This window comes from Epargyreus clarus, unplaced genomic scaffold (genome assembly GCF_041222505.1).
Source record: "Epargyreus clarus isolate Ecla_fem2 unplaced genomic scaffold, WU_Ecla_fem_2.2 ptg000008l, whole genome shotgun sequence".
Taxonomy (NCBI): domain Eukaryota; kingdom Metazoa; phylum Arthropoda; class Insecta; order Lepidoptera; family Hesperiidae; genus Epargyreus; species Epargyreus clarus.
This window is the reverse complement of record NW_027332216.1, coordinates 8,544,997-8,571,195: the sequence shown is the minus strand read 5'-3', so window position 1 is coordinate 8,571,195 and position 26,199 is coordinate 8,544,997. Positions and strand designations below refer to the sequence as shown.

The 26,199-nt window shown below is 34.4% G+C and overlaps 2 protein-coding genes across 3 annotated transcripts; both read left to right on the top strand.

Annotated features, from left to right (window-relative positions):
- The first annotated feature begins 345 nt into the window (after positions 1-345).
- LOC140744340 (transducin beta-like protein 3) lies at positions 346-4,254 on the top strand. The gene is made up of 2 exons (XM_073075904.1): positions 346-529; positions 1,860-4,254. Exons 1-2 carry the CDS (start codon positions 507-509, stop codon positions 4,216-4,218), a joined length of 2,382 nt encoding a protein of 793 aa, XP_072932005.1. The 5' UTR covers positions 346-506; the 3' UTR covers positions 4,219-4,254.
- Positions 4,252-26,116, top strand: LOC140744341 (pH-sensitive chloride channel 2). 2 transcript variants are annotated; one of them, XM_073075906.1, is made up of 8 exons: positions 4,252-4,655; positions 22,154-22,346; positions 22,664-22,976; positions 23,262-23,417; positions 23,512-23,667; positions 24,111-24,276; positions 24,649-24,850; positions 25,677-26,116. In XM_073075906.1, exons 1-8 carry the CDS (start codon positions 4,588-4,590, stop codon positions 25,914-25,916), a joined length of 1,494 nt encoding a protein of 497 aa, XP_072932007.1. In that variant the 5' UTR covers positions 4,252-4,587; the 3' UTR covers positions 25,917-26,116. The 2 variants fall into 2 exon arrangements, with proteins under 2 accessions (XP_072932007.1, XP_072932006.1); XM_073075905.1 differs by having other exon boundaries at positions 4,266-4,655; positions 23,262-23,423.
- Positions 26,117-26,199: the final 83 nt, after the last annotated feature.

The following is a 26,199-nucleotide window of genomic DNA, read 5'->3' as shown; positions in this document are numbered from 1 at the left end:
TTATTTAATCCCTTAACAAATACGGACATCTCTAATTCCGTAATTCCGTTATAGTCCGCGTCATAGGTTACTACACTCTTTGGTCCGCGTAAAACTGCTAGTCCGCTCTGAATATAGAACTGAATCGCGTCGCCACAACAAATTGTATGACTACCCCTGCTCGCAACAACTTCAGAGCGGACTAGCAATTTGGCGATAGCTATACCCAACTTTCCGTATTTATATACAACAGCAGATGAGGGAAGTCCCTATATCGGTTGGTAGTGCTAACATTGATATGAGTGACAGGAGTCGATATAATAACATCGTAACACAACACTATAACGTCAGAAAGACAGTCAGTCAGTGACAACTTGTTAGTTACGAATTTGTAAGTTGAGCACATGTCACTTATATTTTTGGTTATTATATTATAAATAAATTTGTTTTATTTCATAGTGGATATAAATAATGAAATTATTATTATAGAACAACTTTAAAGTTTATCTATCTCGTTGATTATAAACATGACTAGTCTTCTCAAGGAAGTGTAAGTATTGTGAACTTTATGATTACACTTAATTTTATGACAACAAACACCAAAAGAAACAGTTTAAGATCGTTCTTCACTCCTTTACGAAATTCTGGTCTTTTTTATACTTGTATGTCAAATTTTGGTAGATTTCTTAATTACATTTATTGAATGATAACTGAATTTTAGGAAGATTTATTTCAATTTAAGGTTATGAAGAATCATAGTCATGTGTGCTTTAGAGTTCCATAATTTGGTAAGTTTTCTATTGAGTGAATATGGTAAAATGAGCTTAGTGTAGGTTTCCTGTTTTATTTATATCAGTGCTAATGATCTGAATTACATAATTTCAAAAATCCACCATAACTATGTTGATGAGTACACTTATCACGCATGTAACCAATGTAAATGCATGCCTTAATATATGTGATAAGCTGAAGGTCTTGAAGTAAATTTTCCCTTTCCTTATCTTTCATAAGATTAAATCGGCAAACAATCATTTACAAATGATATGTGGTCACTGCTGCCCAATGCTCATATGTAATCAACTTCACATAGAAAAAGTGTCTGATCTGTAGCCGTTCATACATGTCGCTGCTTTGCAAGAATATCTGCACAACTCCAAAATTCATTTTTCTGTTAAAGATATAGCTTAATACATTTTTTTTTAAAATTTGAATATAGACCAAGTTAGACAACTGTACTGTGGTTGTATATATAACTCAATTTTTAATATTATTGTATTTAATTTATAACTGTATTTTTAATATTTTAACTTCATTTATTCAAAAGTTGTTAAAACATAAACACTGTTTAATTTTAAAGAGACTCCAGGAAACTTAACTTATATGAGTTGTGCAATTATTTATGCAATGTGTTGTTCTACAAGAGATTAAGATTGTTGCCTCATAATATATTTAAGTCATCTGGCATCCTGACCCTTCCACCACTTGCAAGAAATGCTTCACACTAAAGTGTTGCGGTGTTATCTCCACGGTTGAACTATACTGGTTCTATATGCTTCATATATAGGCAGTGATAGCCTAGTGATTAAGAAACTTTGTCTCTCGATCGAGGGGTCCGAGGTTCAAATCCCAAGCACGCACCTCTGATTTTTTGCAAAGTTATGTGCATATTAGAAATTAATTATCACTTGCTAAGCGGTGAAGGAAAACATCGTGAGAAAACCTGCATAGCTGAAAGATTTATGAATGTTCACTTAGAAATGATTATGCAAAACAACAACATAAACATTTTTCAAATTTACAAAACATTGGAGTCAGCCTCCAATTAGGGACATTTTTATCATAAATTAGCTATTTATCATGTTTATGCTTACTTGTTGCAGATATGAAAAAACTGCTGAATTTGAAGCTTACTATACTGGTGGAAATATTGAATGGACTTCAGATGGTAGTCATTTCCTCTGCCAATGTAATGACGTCATTAAGATTGTTGACATTAACACTTTTTGCAATAAACTCACTATTGGGGATAGTTTAGATGACAAAGAAGATAATGATCAAATCTACACATTTAAACTATCCCACAATAATAAAATAGTTATCACTGCACATAAAAGTGGATTGATAAAGTTATGGGATAAAGAAACTGGAGAACTGCAGAAAACATGGAGATCAGGACACAAAGGAGCAGTAGCAATATTAGCGTTTGACTCAGATGATACAAATATTGCATCAGGAGGTAGTGACGGCAATATTAGGTTATGGGATTTAACTCATTATACATGTACAAGTAGTTTACGCGGAGCAATGGGTGTATTTACTGTTCTTAAATATCACACGGATTCTTCAAAAGAATTAATTTTTGGTGCAGCAGATGATACAAAAATTAGATCATGGAACTCGAAGACAGGGAAAGAGTTATTGTTATATTCAGGACATTTTAGTAAAATTACTTCTTTGCAATTTACTCCTGATGGAGATTACATGGTGAGCTCAGGAAGAGATAGAGTACTGATACTGTGGAAAATTGATGAAAGTAAAGCTTTACGTGTTTTGCCTGTGTATGAAAGTATTGAGAGTATGTGGCTGTTACCACCATCTTTTAAAATACCGAATTTCAAGAAGAAAGTCGAAACTGAGGGAATTTATGTTGCTTGTGCTGGTGAAAAGGGAATTGTCAAAGTATGGAACGTACAATCAAGTAGACTTATGTACGAGCAAACGAACAGCCTGGTTTCTCCGGCCGCCGAAGAAGGTGGTTTGTCAGTTACACATTTATTATTCAATGAAGCCAGAAATTTGTTGTCTGTTGTCACAGTAGACCACAATATAATTATTCATGATTTAGAAACATTTAATAATCTTAAACAAATGGTGGGTTTCACTGATGAAGTTCTTGATATAATATTTATAGGTACAGATGAAACTCATATTGTTGTGGCTACAAACAGTCATGATCTAAAATGTTATGAGATAGGAAGTATGAATTGTAATCTAATTAAAGGTCATACTGACATAGTTTTAGCACTAGCTGCATTTCCTACCAAACCAGAGATGTTTGTTTCGTCCAGCAAAGACAACACTGTACGTATTTGGCTACAGGAGACTGATAATAAAATAATTTGTGTGGGAGTTGGAGCCAGGCATACAGGATCAGTGGGTTCTATATTTGCATCTCAAACTTCAAGTAATTTCTTTGCTTCTGTTAGTCAAGATAATTGTTTAAAAGTTTGGTCTGTTCCTAAGGATACCGAACCTGAACAGAAAATCAAATTGAATGGCACAGAGTTAGCTCATAATATGGATATAAATTGCGTAGCGGTATCGCCAAATGACAAAATTATTGCCACAGGATCACAAGACAAAACAGCAAAACTTTGGTCTGACGATCTCACTTTATTGGGTGTTCTAAAAGGACATAGAAGAGGAATATGGTGCGTAAGATTTTCACCAGTAGACCAAGTAGTATTGACGTCCTCAGCGGATAGCTCCTTGAAACTTTGGTCTATAGCTGATTTGAGCTGCTTAAAAACTTTTGAGGGCCACGAAAGTTCCGTCTTAAAAATAGAGTTTCTATCCAAAGGACAACAAATAATATCAAGTGGTGCTGATGGTCTCCTTAAACTTTGGAATATAAAAACTTCGGAGTGTAAAATGTCTTTAGACAATCACGACGGAAAAGTGTGGTCATTGGCTATGAATAAAAATGAATCTGTGATATTTACAGGCGGTTCTGATTCTAAATTAGTAGCGCTAAAAGATGTTTCAGTAGAACGAAAACAAAAAATGGCTAAAGAAAGGGAAGAACAAATTTTGCAAGAACAGGAGTTAATGAACTTATTACATGACAAAAAAATGGTTAAAGCACTAAAATTAGCAATACGTATGGAAAGGCCTTTGCACGTACTTAAAATTGTGAATGAGGTCTTAAAACATGGCAGTGATAAACTTTCTGAAACGCTTAAAGAAATAAATCATACACAAAAAGAGTCTTTATTAAAGTTTGCTGTGGAATGGAATACAAATAATAAGACATGTCATGCAGCGCAATTCGTATTCAACATACTACTTCCAGAAATAATAAATGGTTCGTTAAGAATTCCTTCTTTAAATAGCTTTATCGAAGCTGCTCTACCGTACACTGAAAGGCATTTTGAAAGATTAACGAATTTATTGCAAGATTTAAATTTTGTTACGTATTCAGTAAATTGTATGCAGCCCCATGCCGTTAAAGATATGTAAGCCAATAATTCAAATAAATGGAAATTTAAACACTTCTTTGTGTGTTCATAATCTTCTCAATACCTGTGTAATTTGGTTTTAGCAAAGACTGTAGACTTAAGATATCGGTGGTCCACGTATGCTCTGACGCACGTAGACTAGAGGTAAGGATACCATCGAGCTCGTTTGCATTTCGCAAACGTTAATTTGCTCGTCCTGTATTTAAAAGCTCAGCTTGTCTACAGAAATCCGGCGTTAGCGCAGGCTTTATCTTCGGTGAACGAAAAATAATTTTCTCACTGAGTGCAGTAGCAAAGAGCCGATCAAGCTAAGCGGTCGGCCCGCGGATTGTGAGGGTCGAATCTACGTTGTGATGTTAATTGTTTAATCATGATTTTAAAAACATTATTGTGGTGTATATTAATATTGTTGAATTGTGTGCAAGGACAGAAAACATTGTAAGTGCAATGTAATTTATTTTTTATTTCGATCGCATAATTATAGAACAAGTTTATTGAGTATTTGACCATGTTTTTATATTAGAGTTTGTAACAAATTCAGTTCCATTAGAAAATTTTGACCCTTAGGTACTGATATTATTGACACAACAAAATAAAAAAAAAACACATGCGTGTATGTAATTTATGTTGCAATGTATTTTCTTATAATCTATAGTTTTTTTATATTATATCCGGTATAAACATCGAATTTTAAAGAATGTTTACATATTTTACGTATATATTTAAAAAGCGAATGCGCAGGTGTTGTCAAAATAATATTAGAGTAATTCATAAAATAGAACAATGGGCTGTAGACGACCGTTAATGTGTGGCTGATCGATTGAAGACCTCGATTATACGCTGTGCACATACGTAATATTTTATCCGCCTACGAATTGTTTTGTTCTCGTAGTTATTCAAATAAAAAATATGGATTTCAAGTTAAGGAGTCAAATAGCAAAAAGACGTATAATATATGCACCATAGATTAGTAATGTGCACATGAATTATTTTGTGCATAACTTATCAGCCAGTCTCAAATTCTAATAACTCGGGTTACCTCCCCGACTTTAACTCAATGGCGTGACTAAATTCTTATTTATCACATAATTAGAGCGAATTAGGTATACAGTTATTTTAGTATTTTAAAGATTATTTTATATGAACTTCAAGCTTATAGTACAGGATCCCTAGTATAGTTTTCATCATTTATTAATAACAAGCTGATTTTTCGTGAGTAGCTTCGTTTCGACAAGACGCCCAACATTTTTCCTTACAGCAATGTTGGTAAATGGTAGCTTGATGGGGCAGCAAGGATAAAATATGTTGACCGGACGAATTCTAAAAATTTATTACTAACCAAATTTTTCTTTGTTAATTATCAAGATAATTATTTAAATAACGTGAAAAAATATTTGTCCTACAAAATATAAGGTTTTTATTAAGGCGTCCCCCCTCTCCAACATGTATCATAAACAAGGCCATGAAAAATAATTACTAACCAGCTGATTTTTTTTTTATTGGCTGTCTACCATTTACATAGTCTACCATGCACATTGTCCTACAAATTACATGGTATGTCATCTCGGACCTACACTTAAAAGTTGTAGTACTAATACTTAATGTAAAAATAATTAGTATCAAGCTGAGTGTTCCAGAATAGCTTCGTTTCAATGAGACGCCCAACAAATTCTCGTACGAAAGTTCTCGATTGTGGTTTATAACTAAAATAATAGGGATAAAATATGTTGACCGGACGAATTCTAAAAATTTATTACTAACCGAATTTTTTTTTATTAATTATCGAGACAATTATCTAAATAACGTGAAAAAATATTTGTCCTACAAAATATAAGGTTTTTTTAAGGCGTCCCCCCTCTCCAACATGTATCATAAACAAGGTCATGAAAAATAATTACTAACCAGCTGATTTTTTTTTTATTAGCTGTCTAACATTTACACAGCTTACTACCCACATTGTCCTACAAATTGCGAAGTACGTTATTCCAGTCCGCCAGTTTTATAGTTTATTTATATTATATTATAGTTAAATTACAAATCTTGTAGGATTAATAAAAGTTACCCTTTTTTTTGTAGGACATTGTTTTATTTAGATAAAAATTATATTATCCTATCACGTGATACCTTTGTCCTACAGTTACTAATAAAAAAAATAATCCTGCGGAATTAACATCTTTTCAGCGTAGGTCCGAGATGACATACCATGCAATTTGTAGGACAATGTGCATGGTAGACTATGTAAATGGTAGACAGCCAATAAAAAAAAAATCAGCTGGTTAGTAATTATTTTTCATGACCTTGTTTATGATACATGTTGGAGAGGGGGGACGCCTTAATAAAAACCTTATATTTTGTAGGACAAATATTTTTTCACGTTATTTAAATAATTATCTTGATAATTAACAAAGAAAAATTTGGTTAGTAATAAATTTTTAGAATTCGTCCGGTCAACATATTTTATCCTTGCTGCCCCATCAAGCTACCATTTACCAACATTGCTGTAAGGAAAAATGTTGGGCGTCTTGTCGAAACGAAGCTACTCACGAAAAATCAGCTTGTTATTAATAAATGATGAAAACTATACTAGGGATCCTGTACCATTATGAAGTGAGCAGCAAAGTAATAGGTACACCGACATTTTCATGTTCTTGTTTGAAAATATTTGTCTTGTTATGTTTCACTGTTGCTTTACCTTCAATATTAACGTGTTATACTTTGATTTCAACTATATTTGTTACGTACAAAAATGTTCATTAAAAAGAAGATTAGGATTGATTTTCTTTCGAGGAGGAGAAATAAATTACATACAAAAACAATATAAACTATAAAAATTAGCTATTGACTCCATTAAGGTTTTAATAATGCATTTTTAAATCTATAGACAGAGTGTGGTTGGTTGTATTAAAGTTATATTAAATGTAGGTATAGGTCATAATAATAATTATAATTTCCACAAAAAAACTCGGCGTCGTAGGTATGTTTTTTTTTTGTATTTCTCAACATTTCTTATCGGGACAATCGAGTATTTATTGAATAACTGAGACATTTCTAATTATATTGTATTGACATTATTATACGTAATTTCCAATGAGCATTTGTTGCCTTATCAATCTTAAGTGTGCTATAACAATGAAACAACCTAGATTTGAATTTTGTCTAGGTCGCAGCTATTCATATTTCCCTAGTAGTATAGTGTTTAGTTTACATCAGTGAATCCGTTGAATCATACTATTTCTAGGGTGTGTATAACCGGGACGGGTGTATAACCCGTCATTAAAAAACAAAATTCATTGAAATCCCTAATCGACCCACTAGCCAGAGAACATCTAAGTAAAGTAATGCGACCTTCGTCAATAGTTGCTGTTTTTGTCCAGTGTTTTGTTTCGCTCCACTATAGGAAAAGTGCATGATTTGTGTCGCGTAGAGCCTTATTTATCTTTTTGTTGTAATAATTATACAGTCACGATAACTACCCTACTAATTAACATACTTATTAAATGTGTGATATCATACTTCTAATAACGCTGCCGTTTCAAATGTACCTATTTAAATATTGGGTATTCTTATTATGCTTATAGCACTTATACTTACTTAAAGTTGGCTACGTACCTAACTTCTTAAGTGTACCTAGTGTATTACTTCCAAGTAGGTATTTTAATAATCTCACCAACTTCTGTATGTATGTAACTTACCTTTATTTTTTTTTATTTTTTTTTGTTACGAGGGGGAAACCTTCAAAAGGTACCCTGTGCCGTGGGAGCGGCACGGGGTTATGTGGGATTCTTACCGCACTAAAACCCCCCCGGTGGCCGTCCTCTGCGCTGCGTAGAGGACTCCGGGATCTTCAGAGGAACGCAACCGGAGTCCTCTTAGCGCGTTGCCCCATCGGGCTCCTCCCAGCTGAGCGTGACGCTCGCCACACCGTCTGGTGTGTACAACGGAATGCGACCACACATACCGCCGTCCTTCCCGGGGTCGCTGTCCGGGCGGTTCGAGCTCCCACTCTTACGACCCGCAACCCCGGAAGCCCCTTTTATTCGCCTCTTACGACAGACAGGAGAAACCGTAGCCCTATTCTGGTCCTGGAACTACAGGGACCGTATGTAACTTACCTACGGATAATTTTATATTAATTAGTACTTAGGCATGTGCGAACAACGGATAAGTGTCATTCACTCTTGTCTTATGAACATTTTAAAATTCCTCAGACATGATCTAAGAATTAATTTCTCCTTGAGTTTAACAGATTATCTTTCGTAAGGTACACTAAGCTGTTAATTACAGTGATCAACGGAGCCTCATAACTCAACGAAGCACACAATAAACGGTTGTCTCTTGTGTCCAGTCAACCTCTACGAATATACTCGTACTTGAAAAACATATTTTTGCATTACGAGTTATTTGTATGTAACACTTTTGTAAAAATAATATTTAGCATGAAACTTACGTATTTTCCCGTTTTCATGTTTTTTCCCGTTATAATTTGTAATTACTAATGATTGCTTTAAATAGGCAATTGATAAAGCGTTGCCCCGTCGGGCTCTGTCCAGGTGAGCTTGACGCTCTCCACACCATCTGGTGCGACCACACATACCGCCGCCCTACCCGGGGTCGCTTACCGGGCGGTTCAAGCTCCCACTCTTACCGCCCGCAACCCCGGAAGCCCCCTTTTAGTCGCCTCTTACGACAGGGACAACAACAAGGGACCTCTTACGACAAGGGATACCGCAGCCCTATTCTGGTCCCGAAACTACCGGAACACAGCGCCTGGGGCCTAAAATAGTCACATAATAGAGCATAATGGGGCCAGAAATAGTCCTCGAAAAGAAAAAAGGTTCGTCATTGACCAGTCTCTAAAATGTGTACAGAGTCAAAGAAATGTACGTCTAACCTTTACGATATTTGCCCGCAGAAATGGTCGTCCGCAAAATTTTTGCCGCACCTTAAAGTACCGTTCATGGGTGGAAATTAAATTTTAAATCTCTTCATATAATATAAAATATACATTATGGCATTATATAGGTAATACCTACGAAAAAGCCTGATTTTGCCATCTGCGGTGGATTTCCCCTCTGCCCCCGGCTTGCTATGCCTCTGAGGTGTCATAAGTATTACACCAAATGCTTCACTTCTAAAGACTGACTTGGGGTCCCCCATATTAATTTGTGTACATTACGAAATATTGATATTCTGAGACGGAAATAGATTGTGGTGACGCTGCTTTAATTAAAGCACACCATTTTTGGCCTCGTTTTCACACATTTAATATATTATAATGTAGCTACTTATGGTTTGCGAAATATTTAACAAACTAATTGTCTCTATAGTTGTTACAAGTTGCCATCGTGGCTAGTGACCACTCATTGAACGTTATAGAACTTTGGTGTGGTTCCTGCATGGAAAAAAATAGTAGAGTGGTTATTATTAAAATAAAATAAAAAAAAAAGTGTGGCACTCGGAGACTGCCGCGGTAAAGCTATTGCATAGCATTTTTTATGCTATGAAAACGCTCAGAAGGAATTCCAGAAATACAATATATTCTTCCATTTTCATCAACATTTACATTAATACATCTTTATCCACTATTTTATCATATCTCCATTATATAAGACATTGCAAATATCAGTTGACATTTCATAACTCCAAGCAAGACTGAACATTCTAAAATATAAAAAAAAATGTGTATTACTGCCATCTGTGTTCAAGTTGACGAATTAAGGTTATCAAATAAAATAATAAGGAATGTAAAATAATATTTTATTCAATTATATCCATATTTTTCTATTGACAGTCAACAACTCGGTTGCCTGGAGACTGTATATCCAACAAAGGTGTTATTAATTTTCGTTACGGAATTTCTCGATTCGGTCGCCGCGCTCAAAGCCCGCGATAAAAGCTATGCAATAGCTTAATAAAGTTTAAGGCCACTGTCCTCGGCACATAGTACCTATGTAGAGTCACGAAGTGTTCCTTCTAACATGATCTATTTAAACGGAAAATTTGCCAACGCCAAATTATTTAATGTACTTAACTTCAATCTCAAATACTACACATACATATACATTAATATATAAATATACATATACATTAATTTCTTCATAAGGAAAGCGTCCGATTTCTGTAGATGCAATGCCGGATTGTTGTTGCATTTTCTACAGTGACGCAGTTACCTACCAATGACCGACGACCGTAAGAACGTGATCGTGATCAATACAGTATATTATGAACGCTTCTCAGCACTAAAACAATTACAAATACCTAGTTGTAATTGTGGCATAGAAGTAGTTTAGTAAAACCATTATTTTTAATACCGCCAAGTAGTTTTGGAGAGAGTTGATTGGATGTGGATGAAACGTCAATGCAATGGCAATTTCTCGTTAAGTTCAAGTGTATACAGCTACACTATCGAGGCGAGAATTGGTTGTTAGAATCTCGCAAAAGGGCTTTACAATACCAACTACATCAGTTTATATATCTATATTATGCGATTGCGATATTGACTCTATAATGAATGATTAACGCAAGTCTAATTAAGTACATTTTATTACTTGCAATATGAAAATAGTAACGACATGAGCTAGATACAATTCAACGTAACTTAGAAACGTGTTCCGTGGCTAGTCTAGTACTAAAGCAAGCATTTCTATTCATGGCAACTACCTATTTTCTGTATAAAAAGTTGCAAGAACGTCTCCGCTGACACGGTCCATTAAACCGTGTGGTCGCCTTGCGCGTAACATTGCCTTCTAATTCCGCGTTTTTCATAAAATGTTCTATAACTACATCTGGAATACAACATTTAATCAAGTGACATTGATTCATAGTGTAGTGTCGAAACAGCGACAAAGGGTATGATTAAACGCAAGTTTTATTTTTTTATTTTTAGTTAATAAATCAAATAGGCTTATAAAGTTTGTGGCAGCAATGTTTTTATACGTGTCACTGTGTCTGCACCTCGGACTTCGCTCTGAATTGAAATATGATCTATCACACCATTCCCCAGTTAAATGGTCGGAAAAGATACAGGGATTAGCAGCGAACATGTTTTTTCCAAATCGATTTTAGTGTCTTTGATAAGGATGAGCTGCAACTATGCAACAATACAACTGGTACCAATTATTTAGCGTAGCTACCCTTTAAGTAAATAAGTGTGAATGAAAAGCCACTAACTAGTAGGTAATAGTCATAATCAATAGGCTTAATAGATCATTAATTTAAGATGTGTAATATACTGTATTACTAGTATAATCATGGAAACAGTAGAACAAGTTTATTCCATGATTTTCTTTTTTATGCCTATGTTAATTATCGACAGATTCATTTTATACATTTCTTTAAACTTGAACATGTTTCCAATTACACACATAAGAATATTATACCATAACTACTTACTACAAACTTGTAAATGTGTTAGTGATATAATGTCTTCATAAAACAAAAACGATTACAGTCTATTAAAACGCTTCACCTCAATTAATGTGGTGTAATGAGATACAAAGTATTGACCTTTCATTGTGAGTAATTTAACTAATTGGTGTCACCAGTGCAGTCACAAGATATAGACAGAACATAACAGTCTCAATATAATTCCCTGAAGCTTAATTGCACGCTAAGTTCCTTTTATTAATACTTTTTTTCAATAACCCCTAAAATGTAATCTTCCTTGTCATTTGTAAAACAACGTTAGGATATTGCAGTATTATTACAGAAATTTATGGTTTTTTGAAGTTAATTGTTAGAAAATTATCACTTGAGTAGGTATACCTACTAAATTATTAAACAGGTAATTTCATCATTTATAACGTTGCATGTAGAGCGTTCTTTAAATGTTTGTTGTTTACGTGTACATAATGTTGTAAATCATGATTTGTGCGACCGGTAGTCTTAAAACTGGGAAATGATTAGGAGAGCCAAGATCACAGTGACATTTGGATAAGTCCTTAGGCTGGTCACATGATCGCGGCGCCTGCGGGCAGGGTCAAGGCAAACCGAACATCGCTTGCGAATAGTTATCCGCAATTACTACTTTAATGATAGTGTTCAAATGTGTACCTGTTGATTTATTAGGACAGGCAATACTAGTCTATCTTTATATTCATTAAATAAATCAATCGTTATGTTCTAAAATGTAACTTTTTAAGAAAGACTGAATAGTTTTTTGTATTGGCGCGAACGTTTAATAAAAACTGTCTATCACTCGATTGCAAGTTTTTATTGACATCTCCGAGTTTCGGAGAATTTATTGTGCAATTGATCCCAGTGTTTTTGGAACGAAGTTCCTTCTGGCGGATTTTGGAAGGTGAATAGCGGAAATTATAACGTTAAGAAAAAACGTTATGCTACAAGCGCCTGTCTCTGCCGCGTGCTCACTGGAACTACCTACCGGTCACGTATGATTTTATATAATGTTTTTCGTAGGTACATATTTAATAGGCTTTTGATTATTTTATGTCAGAAGTTTGTCAAATTTTACCTCCAAGCCTGTCACCGAGATTGTTTAGAGAAACTCATTATATTAGGTTATGTATTATAGCCAGAAAGGGACACGAGTAGTTTAGCTGTATACATATCTGTTTTAACACTCTTAGCTCCACACTAAGATTTTTACTACATTATGGGTATGGGTGACACATACATAGACACAAATACCTAGGACCCGTCGAACCCGTAACCCTCGGAGTGTCAGAACGGAGACAGACAATGATATTCAAATTGCCCCAAGTAGATATAACTAAAGCTTACAACCGTACCTTAGTATGGCTAAGTTCAAAACCCGCATATAATGATGGTGCAACATTATCGCATGCAAAGTTGAGTAATTTAACTGCATTTTTTTACGACAAGCAATTAGCTTTATTTTTCTCGCTTATTTTACGCGCTTCAACCCATATAAATAGATTATACGAATAAACAGTGAAAATGAAGGCTGTGTTTGCAACGTGTATTAACAATGTAGGAGACGTGTAGTTAGAACACTATTCTGATGCAGATCTGTGCGCGTGCGCTGGCAACTGCTGTAGTCTCGTAACCTTACTAACAGTAAGGAACATTTACATACAAGTTTATTCCAAGAACTAAGTAGCTACACACATTTATTATAATATATTAAAAGACGCTTATATTATAAACATATGTAAATGATTTTGAGGAAAGGTATAATTTACAATAAATAATTCCATTCGCGGAGCAAGTTTGGTAAGCTTGCTAAAGTTATAAGTATACCGAATATGAATAAATCGAAATGAAACGTCAGTCTGTGATATCAAAGTAGGTAAGTAAACACCTTTTTGGAGTTTTACAAAGTTACACAGCATACTAAAACTTTTCTATGTTATTAATATGATGCGATGTTGAAAAATAATTTACCATTTAGACGCATTATGCAAGTCTACACGGGATTTTTAAATAAAACCTCATTTTTATTTTTTTACATTAAATAATGCACAATTTAAAGCATATGCTCCATAAAATTGAAAAGCTGTTTCCTATGCAATATCGGTGTCAAGGCTGGAGCTAGGCATTCTATCGTAGAGTTACGAGCTAATTAGAAACACGCGATACCTTAATACCCGCTGCAGTATTTCGAGACTATCAAAAGCAAACCATCTTAATTATACAATAATAATCGTTTTTATAGGAGTTCTCATTAAGGACGATTTCAATCTATGGGGATAACGATATTCATTCCATTGAGTGAACATAATATTGTTAAATATTTATAAGGCCGGCATCATACTAGCACACTATAGTCCGTTTCATAATTAGGTGTACAAAATGTAAGCAAAGGTGACCTATCAAGAAAATATGTTTCAAATGGTAGCTTCTTATTTTTGACCATATTAAATTAATATAACGACAATAAAGTAATTATCTAAATAAATTAAAATCAATTCGCATTTTCTAATATGTATATTAACTCAATTTCATTTCATACAGTAATAATAATAAAAAACAAAATTTATGGTTGAAAAATAAATTGTGATAATGGTAACACGATCGGGATCCAAAACATTTTCTGTGCCGCCATTTTTAAGTTTCATAGTTAATATTATTCATTTTCGTGGTCCAACTCGAATGTTTTCTAGTTTTCATAGCGGGTTTTTTTTTTAAATTGTGTGCAGTTATTAATTTTTTGCTTTTGTTGAGTTTGTGAAAGCTTTCGTTTCTTATTAATTTGTTAGGGTTTGCAATACCTGTAATCGCATTTTGACAATGACATTTCTTTGTTTACATTTTGGACACCTAAATATGAATCAACTATAGGCTAGCTAGTAGGTAGGTACTGATACAAGATAATTTACCAAATGCGAGTCGAACACACACAGGGTACCACTTAATTCTTTTTTTTTAATTGTTAGTGTTTTCATAGCAGCCAATGAAGTGAATGAATTGTATAAATTTGAACTGTCTGTGTGTTACTGAAAAGGTTGATAAATAGCGTTTTCTTGTATGGCGACTCCGCTTTATTTTGAAGATTTATAAGTATTTGTTATTATAGCGACCACAAGTGTCTATCTATTACGGTTCTAGAGATAGAGCCTTATGACAGACGGACAGACATCTAAAGCTAGCCTAGTTTTAATTGGGTTTCATTTTTACCCTTTGAGTACGGAATCCTAAAAATGTATATGTCAGGAACGTAGATTAGAGAAACACGCCACTTTTTTTGGAGTTAAAGTGACTACAAGCAAAATACTACATAGTTAAATAAACTGTGAACCTATTTCAACTGGGCATCTCAAAACGGAAGTTGTATTTATTTTAGGCACATTTATGTCTGTCACCCAATGTTAATTTCTTTTGTCAGTTTGATTACAACTACTTCATTAGTCGGAACTTTAAAATCCTACACTCATAGTAGGCCGCCTTGTCCGTGCTCCATTCACAATAAGGTCATATCGAAGATAGGTGTGTATGTGACAATATGGAGATATTACGTACATTACTGTAACTGACTGCTATGACATGTATGAAGGCAATATCAGATCAGTACCTACCCTTGCCATGAGTTTTCAAAACAACCCACAATTTTACATTACGTTTACTCAATCCATTATTCTGTTCCGTTTGCTTCAGTAGACTGAGTAAACGTAACAATAAGTAAGTGCTCAAGTCTTTTTGTCTACCTCACATGTTAGCAAAATAGAGAGACAAAACATAAAGCGCAATTTTGTCAATTAAGACATTTAATATTACGTTACTGTCACTATAGTTCTGATACAATCCGCTAGGAGCGCTGATTGGAAATTATATGGGCAAATACGTAAACAAATACCAAAACAGTCATGTTTGTCCAAACGTAAAAACTCATGGTAAGGGTACAGTTACCTATATGACAGGATGAACAGAATCTTATCTACATAGGGGAAGGTTGCTCAAGTCGTACCCCCTAAGGGAAAATGCTGTATTATTTAGGATAATTTATATGAAAGACAATCTTTTGCGTAAATTTATTAATCTTTAGTTATTAAAGTGTCATAAAATATTTAAATCAAAATAAAAATATTTTGTTTAAATAGTGATTTCAACGTTTTCCCAAAAAGTACATTCGTACCACCCATAGCCTAAGTCGTACCTAAAGTAATACCACTGGTAATTGCACCCATTGGTGTTTTCCATTTTGTGCGATAACTTTAAAAGATTTCAAAACCATATGTAAACGCTTACATTGTATTATAACCGGGATTGATTTAACAGGTGCCGAAATTTGCTGCTACATGTATTTACTTCATGTTTATTAAATCCCAATTTCACATTTCTAAGTGACCATAAAGCTTTCCTTCAATCCTAACCTCCTGCTTGCAAGTACTCGTATCTTATAGAGAAAACATAAAATATTTAGCTGAAAAATACAAAGAATGTGAATCATTAAGAATTCCTTATTGGTACGACTTAAGCAACAAAACATCAAAATTTGAAAATAATATTACTGACATAACCTTTAACATTTTTACCATTTTATTATAACTAAATGAATAATATGTCGAATGTGTCAAAAATAGAAAAAGATCACAGAAATTAACTTAACAATTGCATTTCCCTTGAAATTGCTTACGAATGAACTTAATTTTTTAGTAAAAACATCGACAAAACTTGTTTTGTAAAATATTTTAAAATGTATGGTGCTGACATGGTGCCCTGTTATTTTTGTTTACTCACATAACTAACTAGCATACGTTTGAAGCACCAGAGCTCGCTTTTTGTACATAGGAGGCTAGATATTGCTGTGGTACGATTTAGGCGCTGGTACGACTAAAGCAACCTTCCCCTATTTAGGAAGGAAAATGTTTCTCAAATTTATCCACACCTACATAGGCATAGTGTGAAGCATATACCTACCTATTACGCTAAGAACTTCGGAAATCATCACTATAAATAATAATAAATATTGTTGATGTAGGTATTTTTTTCATTTTAGAAGTAACAAACGAGTGTGCAGTCCAATTAGTAATAATAATGGTAATAAGTAAAGGCGTTCTAACTTAGTCTCTGAGGACTAAGTTGGAACGCCTTTTATAAGTGCCTCTACTCAGTGCGCAGCAACATTTAACACTGCTATTATAAAAAAGAAATGTTTATTAGAACTCTTAATAACTTACATTATACCTACTTATTAACAATCTCGATTGTGTTTAAAATGTTTTAAGAACGTTAAGTAATAAGAATAAAAGATTTTCAAGTTCCATCAAATTGTTTGCTTTCACATAGGTAATCAGGCCGCAAAGCAACGTGTCGGTACGTCTTTATGTTTTATAACGAACGATGCGTTGTAAAGTAAATTTGCTTTTTAATCAGATTAAGATAGATTAGTCCATAAAATGTGAAAATTAATGACCCTACAAACCTAATTTGTGTCGTCATTGATCATCGTCATTGTTAAGGACATAGTCCATACTGACATATTCGGATTAATAGACTTCAACACATCTTAAAGTAGATATATTATGGTGAAATGGAAGAATCAGTGTCGTTTGTTCGTGGAGGTACCAAGGCTCCACTTTGTTTGGCGTGAAGCAGTTTCGGTAGAAACCTGTGGGAGCCGACTGACTTAACTACAAGATACTATGTTAGTTTACAGGAGAAACGCATCTGTCAACGATTTCAAGTAGAACCCTAGTTCTTTATGGAGTTGGTTTATAGATTTATATAGCCTTATATAGGCGCCAGTGACATTAAGGATAGCAAGCTCGTTTGTTAAATAGAAAACTGAGAAATCCCAGGTAATAACTTACTATCTTTTCTTGTCTTGTATAATTTAAATTTAATGGAGTTGGTTATAGGAGTAGCAGAAGAGCATGCAGTCCACCTGATGGTAAATGCCTAGTGCCGCCTGTGGACATCCGTAATCAACCCCAGATAGGATAAGATATCCTTACCTGAGTTCGGGCACAGGCTTTTACGAGAACACAGCAGCGCTTAACACTGTTGTTATGAGGTAGAAATATATGTGGCGATGGTGCCGCCGGAGTCGAAACTCAAAGGGATCTACTCTACAATGTACTTACATTTAAGTACTTAAATTAACAACATCTAGTTTAAAAATGCGCAACTGTAATGAACATAAAACGCATTGTTATTAAAAATACTTAAGTAGGTATATAATTACTTTTTTAAGTTAAGGCTTGTAACAGAACGTGTTAACATTTGAAATAGCATGAATGCCTAAGCACGTAAATAAAGTCATTTAAGAATAACGGCTGGCCATAACGATAAGTTTGTATTGCGTGATAAATAATAACTGAAAATATCAGTATTTAAAAGTAAATCTTAATAATTGGCCACGTGCAAGTCTAACTCGCACATTAAGGGTTCCGTACCACCAACATTTTCATATTTTTGTTATTTTTAGTATTTTTTATTATAGCAGCTACTAAAGTAAGTACATTGTGAAATTTGAACTGTCTACATACGAGTATTACGGTTCAAAACATAAAGCGATTTTTTTTTTCGAGAAATAGCACATTTTTTTCAACTTCTTTATTTTTAATATTTGTTGTTGTTAGCGGCTACTTTTATAAATACTCTGTAAAATTTCAAGTGTCTATCTATTATGGTTAAGCAGTGACAGCCTAGTAGTTTGACCTCTACCAGTCAACCAAAGGGTCCTAGAATCGAGCCCCAGGCACGGAAATTAATGAGCAATTTCATTAACGATGAAAGAAAATATCATTAGAAAACGTATAATTTAATAACTACTTAAAAAAAGAAATGTTAAAAAGTGTGTGAAATTCAGCGAGAGTTAGCAAGCGTGGTAAACGCATAACCTATCTAAGAAAATGTCCCGGTTCTACCCGTGCCCCGACTCATGCTAGACAGTAGGACAATAATGGATTGACAACTATTATGATGCAATTATTTATGATCATTACAATTGAAATAAATTTATCCACATCAAAGTTATTCAACTATACTCATTACCCACACAATCGGCGATTTACCTCTTATTGTTCGCAAACCTAAAAGTTCTATGCCGAAAGCGTAGCTCTATTATGGTCCCGAGCTACGCGAATTATTAGTAATATACCTACTGTTTTAATCTCTGGTTAATAAGCATAACACGAGATAGTCATAATAATTATTGTAATGTTCAAAAAAATAAACTACTCATTATAATATGTACCTAATTGTTACAAATCATTACAATAATAGTTAAAATGACTGCGATAGGGAAACACGTGATCACTAAACAATCGGCATTTACCAGTATGCAAATATGTAGCTTTTGACATAACAATTGCCACTCTAGATAATCACCCGAATGATGTCTCGGGAAAATTTGGAGGCTTTATGTAGCAAAAATGAATATTTTTGAACGAACTAATGCGAACCGTTTAAAAGGTGGATGAAACAGCATACTTTGTCTTGGATGAGCCCACTACCACCACACCTAAGTATTTCTAGCGTTTTTTGTTTTAAGTTTTATGTAGTAAATATGTATATTTTTGAACGAATTTTGTATTGTTCGTTCTGGAGGTGCCTCCCTCCACACCCATTTCTAGCGTGAAACAGTTGTTGCGTTTCAGGTGAACGGTATGGATGCCCGCTGAGTTACTCATTTACCGTCCGTACCGTATCTTTAGTAGTGGTACATCTCTGATCAATATCAGGTAGAACCTATCTTATGTGGAATTAGTTTCATGTCTATGAGCGGTAGTCACCACTTACCATTTGTTTGCCACTCTATCAATGTTATAAAAAAGTTAACATTGTTTTTAGCAATTATAGTGTTCTTGCAGCCCTTCACCAAAAAAACTAACTCGACCACAGTCAATATGACCTTACCTTTCAAGTACGGGAAAGTACGATAAATCTAATGTAATGGAACTCTATCACCATCGAAATTCGGTTGAACTTATGTAATAAAACATTATATAATAAAACATTAATTAAAGTTATCGAATCGAAATAATTATTTTTAAAACACAGACTGTACTACTTAATTTGAAAATTCTAATAAAGGTAACTATATTTTCCCTTCATGGTTCGACGTCATTAAAACTAACGCCACCTTACCCGCTCTGATTAGTAAGATGTGGTCCTTTACAAGAAACGCAAAGTATCTATAATCTATAGGAATAACAATGGATCTGTGGCAGACTTTATATACATTATATTTGGAATTTTATTGATGACAGATTTCTCGGAATTGCAATAATCTTAAGCCAATAAGATGGCTGTATCCTCGTGTTACATTCTATAAGAAAAATATCTTATTTTTAAAAAAAAATATCTTACTAAAGTATTTTATTGCATGCACTTAAACTAGTAGCCAAAATTTACTTTAAAATGAATCATCGTAATTATACCATGACTACATTTTTACGGCTGACTTATGACTTATAAATATAACACTTCTCCGTAATTCGGTCGTAAAAAGTTTATGTAGATTAACACTACACATACATAATTTAATTGGGATAAATGATGTGAGTAACAGTGAGTAAATAGTAGCGATATCTGCTCTATTTGCTGAGACTACAAATTATCTTCAATGTGCTATCTATCTATTCAGGAATAAATCATAGAACCAAAGGTACAGAGATCACGCCGGTCTCGAGTGCCTTGTGCAACGTCTATCTATAATCGAATATCTATAAAAGTACAACATCCCAGAGCCCTCGGCTTAAATTTTGAGAATTAGCGGAACATCTAGCAGATAGAAAAAAAGTATGATATTTCGTACGACGCCTATGACGTAACATTAGCCTTTCTTTCCGTAGTTGAAAAAAAAATATAAGAGTTTATTAGGTCCTTTAAGTAGTACCTATTATTAACAATTTAAGCACCCAGAAATGGTACCTACTGATGGGTACCTACCCATAATATTTTTTCCCATTCTTGTTAACTATTTTGATATATTATTTTGATAGCAAGATTGTCATATTAATTAGTTCAATAATCTTACCACATTATTTTCTTTTACTATTGACTTAATAAGGTAATAAGGCATTTATCTACATCTGCTATGGCTAATATAGACAAAGTTAATGCTTGTTCAATTTTGATAGCAATGTAGGATGTAGGTAAAAGTTATTTAACGTGCCCATAGGCCGCGGCTTAGCGTTTAATCTAAGAGCAAATCTTCTGATATCTCAGCGAATTGGTTCATAATGTTATCAGGTACGTACCACAAATATTAGCATTGGTGTCGTTAGTAGCTCCTATATCGACCTTGCTGTCTCATGGATCCATATATTAACCTGAAATAACGCCATTCTGTAAACATCAAAGTAGATATTGTTATTGAAAGTAAGGCTTATACTATAAATGTAATTACGTAATTACTTACTGCGACATCACGTGGTTGTTTTGTTACTTCCTATTTATTTTACACAATGCATTTCACTGCTAGCGTGTTATTTATTTTCTACATTTTAATTTCAATAACAAATTGATTTTACGTGTGTTGTGACTAAGATATGCATATCTCTATCTAAAATGTTTTAATATGAAAATCGATCATGTCACACTTGTAATTGAAAACAATAGTTAATAAGTAATTCACGTGAAACTTTATTGAAATTACAATTATACGATATAACTCTATTTATATTGTTAATGAATATAATTATATTTTTTATCATTCACTGTTATTGAAGTATAAAATTACTTCAATCGCAATGGTTATGTTTATTAAAAGCGTAATAAAAAGGTGAAAGGTTTTAGATTTATGTTAGATTTTTTGTTTTCTATATCGGAAAAGGAAAACACACTAGAATATTTTAATTTAGTTGCAGTTAACATTTACTTTAGTTTAAGTAGTTACAATTAATATTACGTAACGTTTAATTTAGTTGATGTTTCGATTCAGGAAATCTATTTCTTTAGATTTTTTCTTTGCCGGAAATAACATCACAGATATAATTCTAACAAGTAATTCTATTATTGTAGTAAATTTTACTAATTAAATTATAGCAGTCATTAATGTACTTTAATATTATTAAGTTACCTATTTTATAAGCTGGTCAGTCTACGCTTAAAAATTTTGCCTATGCTTATTTTAGGATATGCATGAACCTGAATGTGTGGAAACTCAAAAGTCTTTACAGATGCACTATAACCACTAACCCTTCGGAGTTATAGTCAACACCATCGTCATATGTACTTTTGCCTTATTACAGCAATATTAAATGCTGCTGTTGTCAGTTGAAGTGTAGTAAGTGTACGATATAGGTACTTTAACGAGGTTTTCCAAGTTAGTATTCGGGATTAGCAGAGAATCTCAGAAAGATTTTTGATCCTGTCCGGGTTTGATTAAATATGTCAATAGACGACAACCGCCATACGAGCGGCGACCGCCGCCCGTCACCAGCATGGCACCGGTGATTGTCACATCCCCTTGCGTGACCTCTGTATTAACTCACTGTCTCTCCTGCAATATCTTAGGCGGACTACATGTTTGCTACTTCTACATTGTAAAACACCTCATTTTACAGACAAAGTGCAGCTCTAGAATGTCCGTCCCTCGAGAAAGGCGACAGTTACACGCAGTCGGAGTTCCTCTCGCGGCTCGCGAACGAGTGCCGCTACGACCGCCTGCTGCTGCCCACCTACCAGACCGCTGACGTCGTGTACGTGCATGCCAGCGCCTACGTGTACTTTATACAGCCAGCTGAAGCACACGATTTGGTAAATAGACTAATATTTGAAAATAAAACACGAAGGTTAAGTTGAGGGTAGAGCTCTTACTGCTTTGGTCAGTGGTTGCCTTTGTCTTCCCTACTTGTGATCCGCACGCTACATCATTTACACGAAGTAATGAAAAAGGACAATTTTTAATTGATCCCTCGAAGTTCATTCCTATTTGCCTAGTTTAATATATTTTCCACATCTATCGTGCACAAAGCATCTACTTATTAGGTTTAAATTAATTCAAGTACTCATTCTTAACAAAGTCGCATGAAAATTATATTGAATTCTCATTTACTCTTGTTTTTCTTTTTCAGAATTTCAAATTGCATTTCCTTCTACAATTACGATGGACTGACCCACGGCTAGCGTACACACTGTATTCCCCAGAACGTACGAAAATTATTGGAGAGAGTGATTTACGACAACGAATTTGGGTTCCGCATTTGTACATGTCTAACGAACAGTCCTCTAGTCTCATGGGCACGGATAGCAAGGATGTCCTTATTTCTATAGCTCCTGATGGGGAGGTGTTGTTCAGTCGTCGAATGCAAGCCGTGCTTTATTGCTGGATGAATCTGCAGAAATTCCCATTTGACGATCAGACGTGTTCAATGAACTTAGAAAGCTGTGAGTAGCCACAAACGCTTTAAATTACACCTTTAAAATTACAATAAAATAAATGCAAATACCATTTAGTAATCTCTCAATCCAACGTTGATACTACAATAAACAGTAATTAAACTAGAGACAGTGTTGCATTGCATAGTCAGCAGTTTTAAAATGATCTTTGTACAATCAGTCGTAATCAGTTTGAATATTTTACACTTTTGTAATAATTGTAAAGGTTAATTATATTTTTCAATGTGTTTCCATTAATATCGATATCAATTTAATTCATATCGTAATTTTCAGGGAAGTACAACGCCTCTATTCTACGGCTTATGTGGGAAAGAGATAATCCTGTGCGATTATCTTCTGAATTGCACCTAACCGAGTATTCCCTAATTGATTACTGGACAAACGAGTCAGTAGTACGTGGGGACATCGTCAATATGCGCCTCGGAGGAGGTAGATGTAATGTCGTTTATGTATGTTTGTGACGTCTTATGAGATAAATTAACAAAAAGATATAAAAACTAACTGTGATAATTTATTGTTCTAGCTGGAAACTACAGTGCCCTTAAGTTTACGTTTAAACTCGGTCGGGAGGTCGGTTATTACTTGATGGATTACTTCATACCTTCCATGATGATTGTTGCCACATCGTGGGTTACGTTCTGGTTGCAAGCTGACGCATCAGCTCCTAGAATTACATTAGGTAATTTTACAATTTACTACATTTCTATATAAAAGGAGTGCCACGTTACACTTCAAGCAAAGGTTTACAGATATACTCAGACTCATAACAGACTCAGAACTACTAAAAACATTTTAACATCCCACTGCTGGGCATGGATAGCCTATAATGAATTAAGTTTACTCCACCACTTCATAGTAATGTAGATTAAAGAAAGTTACAAATTAGACAAGGTGGTATTCTATGTAATTTTTTTTTTTTTTAGCTTTCTGCATGTTCCATCGGTATAATAGCCACAGCCACAGGAGTGGTATTTCAAAGTATTTAACAACAATAAACCCGAGAACATGAATATAACGTAATACTTACTCATCTCTGTCAACTGTTTAACTCGAGATAATACTTAGAACTGTTAAGCAAATATGTGCCTGCTCTACTAAGTTAATCCGTTTATTTAATTTCAGGAACCAGTACCATGTTATCTTTCATTACACTTGCGTCTTCGCAAGCAAAGACTCTACCAAAAGTATCTTATATCAAAGCCAGCGAGATATGGTTCTTGGGCTGTACTGGGTTTATCTTCTCAGCTTTAGTGGAATTCGCCTTTGTAAACACCATCTGGCGTAGGAAGTAAGTTAATCTTGTTTCAATATTATATTATTACCAACAATCTGACTATTATAGTTATCTATTAAAGTTATATGACTAAACGAAAAGTATACGACACTTGTTCTATGTAGATATGTCAAATTTTAACCGAATTTGGACATTTGTCCATGTTACTTTTTGTAATCCTAATCTAATCTTATATGTAGTGAAAATAGGCTTCAAAATCTATCTTCAGGTTCATTGAAAATACTTTGTTATAACTTTTATATGCTTACGACCTCAATTGTTAAGAAGTAATTATTGCTATTGAAGTTATTAGACGTTAGTTTTATTCGTTGTTCGTTGCGTTAATTGTTTACCAAATAATGTTATGAAAATATTCTATAATTTAAGGAAAGCGGTAAGCTTGAAGAAGGTTAACAGCAAGTACATCTTGAAGAGCACGCTCACGCCGCGCCTGGCTCGCAAGGAGCTACAGAAAGAGTTGCAAGAGTCGTCTCCTCAGCTCACCAAGTCTCGTTCCTGCTCCTCATTGAATCAAGAAACCAGCTCAGATCCCGCTGGCCCCGGATATAATAACTACCTGACTGTACATGTTAGTATTATTAAATTCAGTAGCTTCGTAATATAAGTAACCTAAATTATCACTTTAGACATGACAATGAATAGTTTTTTTTACGGATACAATTTAATGTTTTTTGAAGTGTTCATTTTTTTTATAATATAAGAGTAGCAGACGAGCATGCAGTCCACCTGATGGTAAGTGGCTACTGCCTCCCATGGACATCTGTAATAAACCCCAGATAGGATTAGATATTCCTACCTGAGGTCGGCCACAGATGCGCCGCTACCCCTGAGTACTAAGCTGGAATGCCTCGGAAAAGTCTTTCTCCCTTACCACACCCTTCAAACCGGAACACAGCAGCACCTAACACTGCAGTTATTAGGTAGAAATAGGTGTGGCGGTGGTGCCGCCGGAGTCGAACCACAAAGGGTTCTACCACCTTCAAACCTTCACCTTCATTTATGATCGATGGTCGAAAGGAAACGATTATCATAGAGTGTTTTTCTGTTTCATGCAGCTTTTGCTAGTGATGGAAGGTTATGGATTTGTTTATAATTAATAACTCTCGATATGAAAAAATATTGTTACACTAAAATAGTTGCGGCAATAATTGGTTGTCATAATGATTAAGGCTCTTATTTATTCTTATATATTTCATTTATTAGCTGTTATTAAATAATTATTATCGTTACCAACTCATTACACATCGTAATGTGCACAAAGGAACATATGTTACTCTATTCGCTGTTATTTACTATTTATTAGCGTTCACGTAGCGTAAAGTAAACGAAGCAATATAAGTTATTCCAGTCACGTCCTAAACTAACCTACATTAACCTCAAAAATCACATTGCAGAGCTTCCCATCAGCGTTAAACCTACCAACGATCACGACCCAGAGCTACGACGAGCTGATCTCGGGCGGGCGGCGGCCGCCCGCCAGCGAGGGCTCCGACGAGCCGCCCAAGCACCACACCTGGACCACCATGACTCCGCAGGAGATCGCCACCTGGATCGACAAGCGCTCCAGGGTTCTCTTTCCACTTCTGTTCGTCTTCTTCAACATTATCTATTGGACTTTTGTCTATTGCCTGTGATAGATTATAAGCTGCCCATGCAATAATGTTTTGGTTGTAGCATAGTAATAATTTATTACTAAACCAATGTTCCAGTCAATATGTCTGTTAGTATTTCTAAAATATATTAAATTATATTTTAATTTTGTTAACAATGTTTACAATAATAAATGAATCGAGTAGAGACATATATTAGTCATCAACTTATTCAGACGTCTGTATTTTCTATCAATTTGTTATATGATAAATATACTTAGGATTTCAAAAATAGGGCATTTTTTAATCTAAAGGTATTATCCTCATA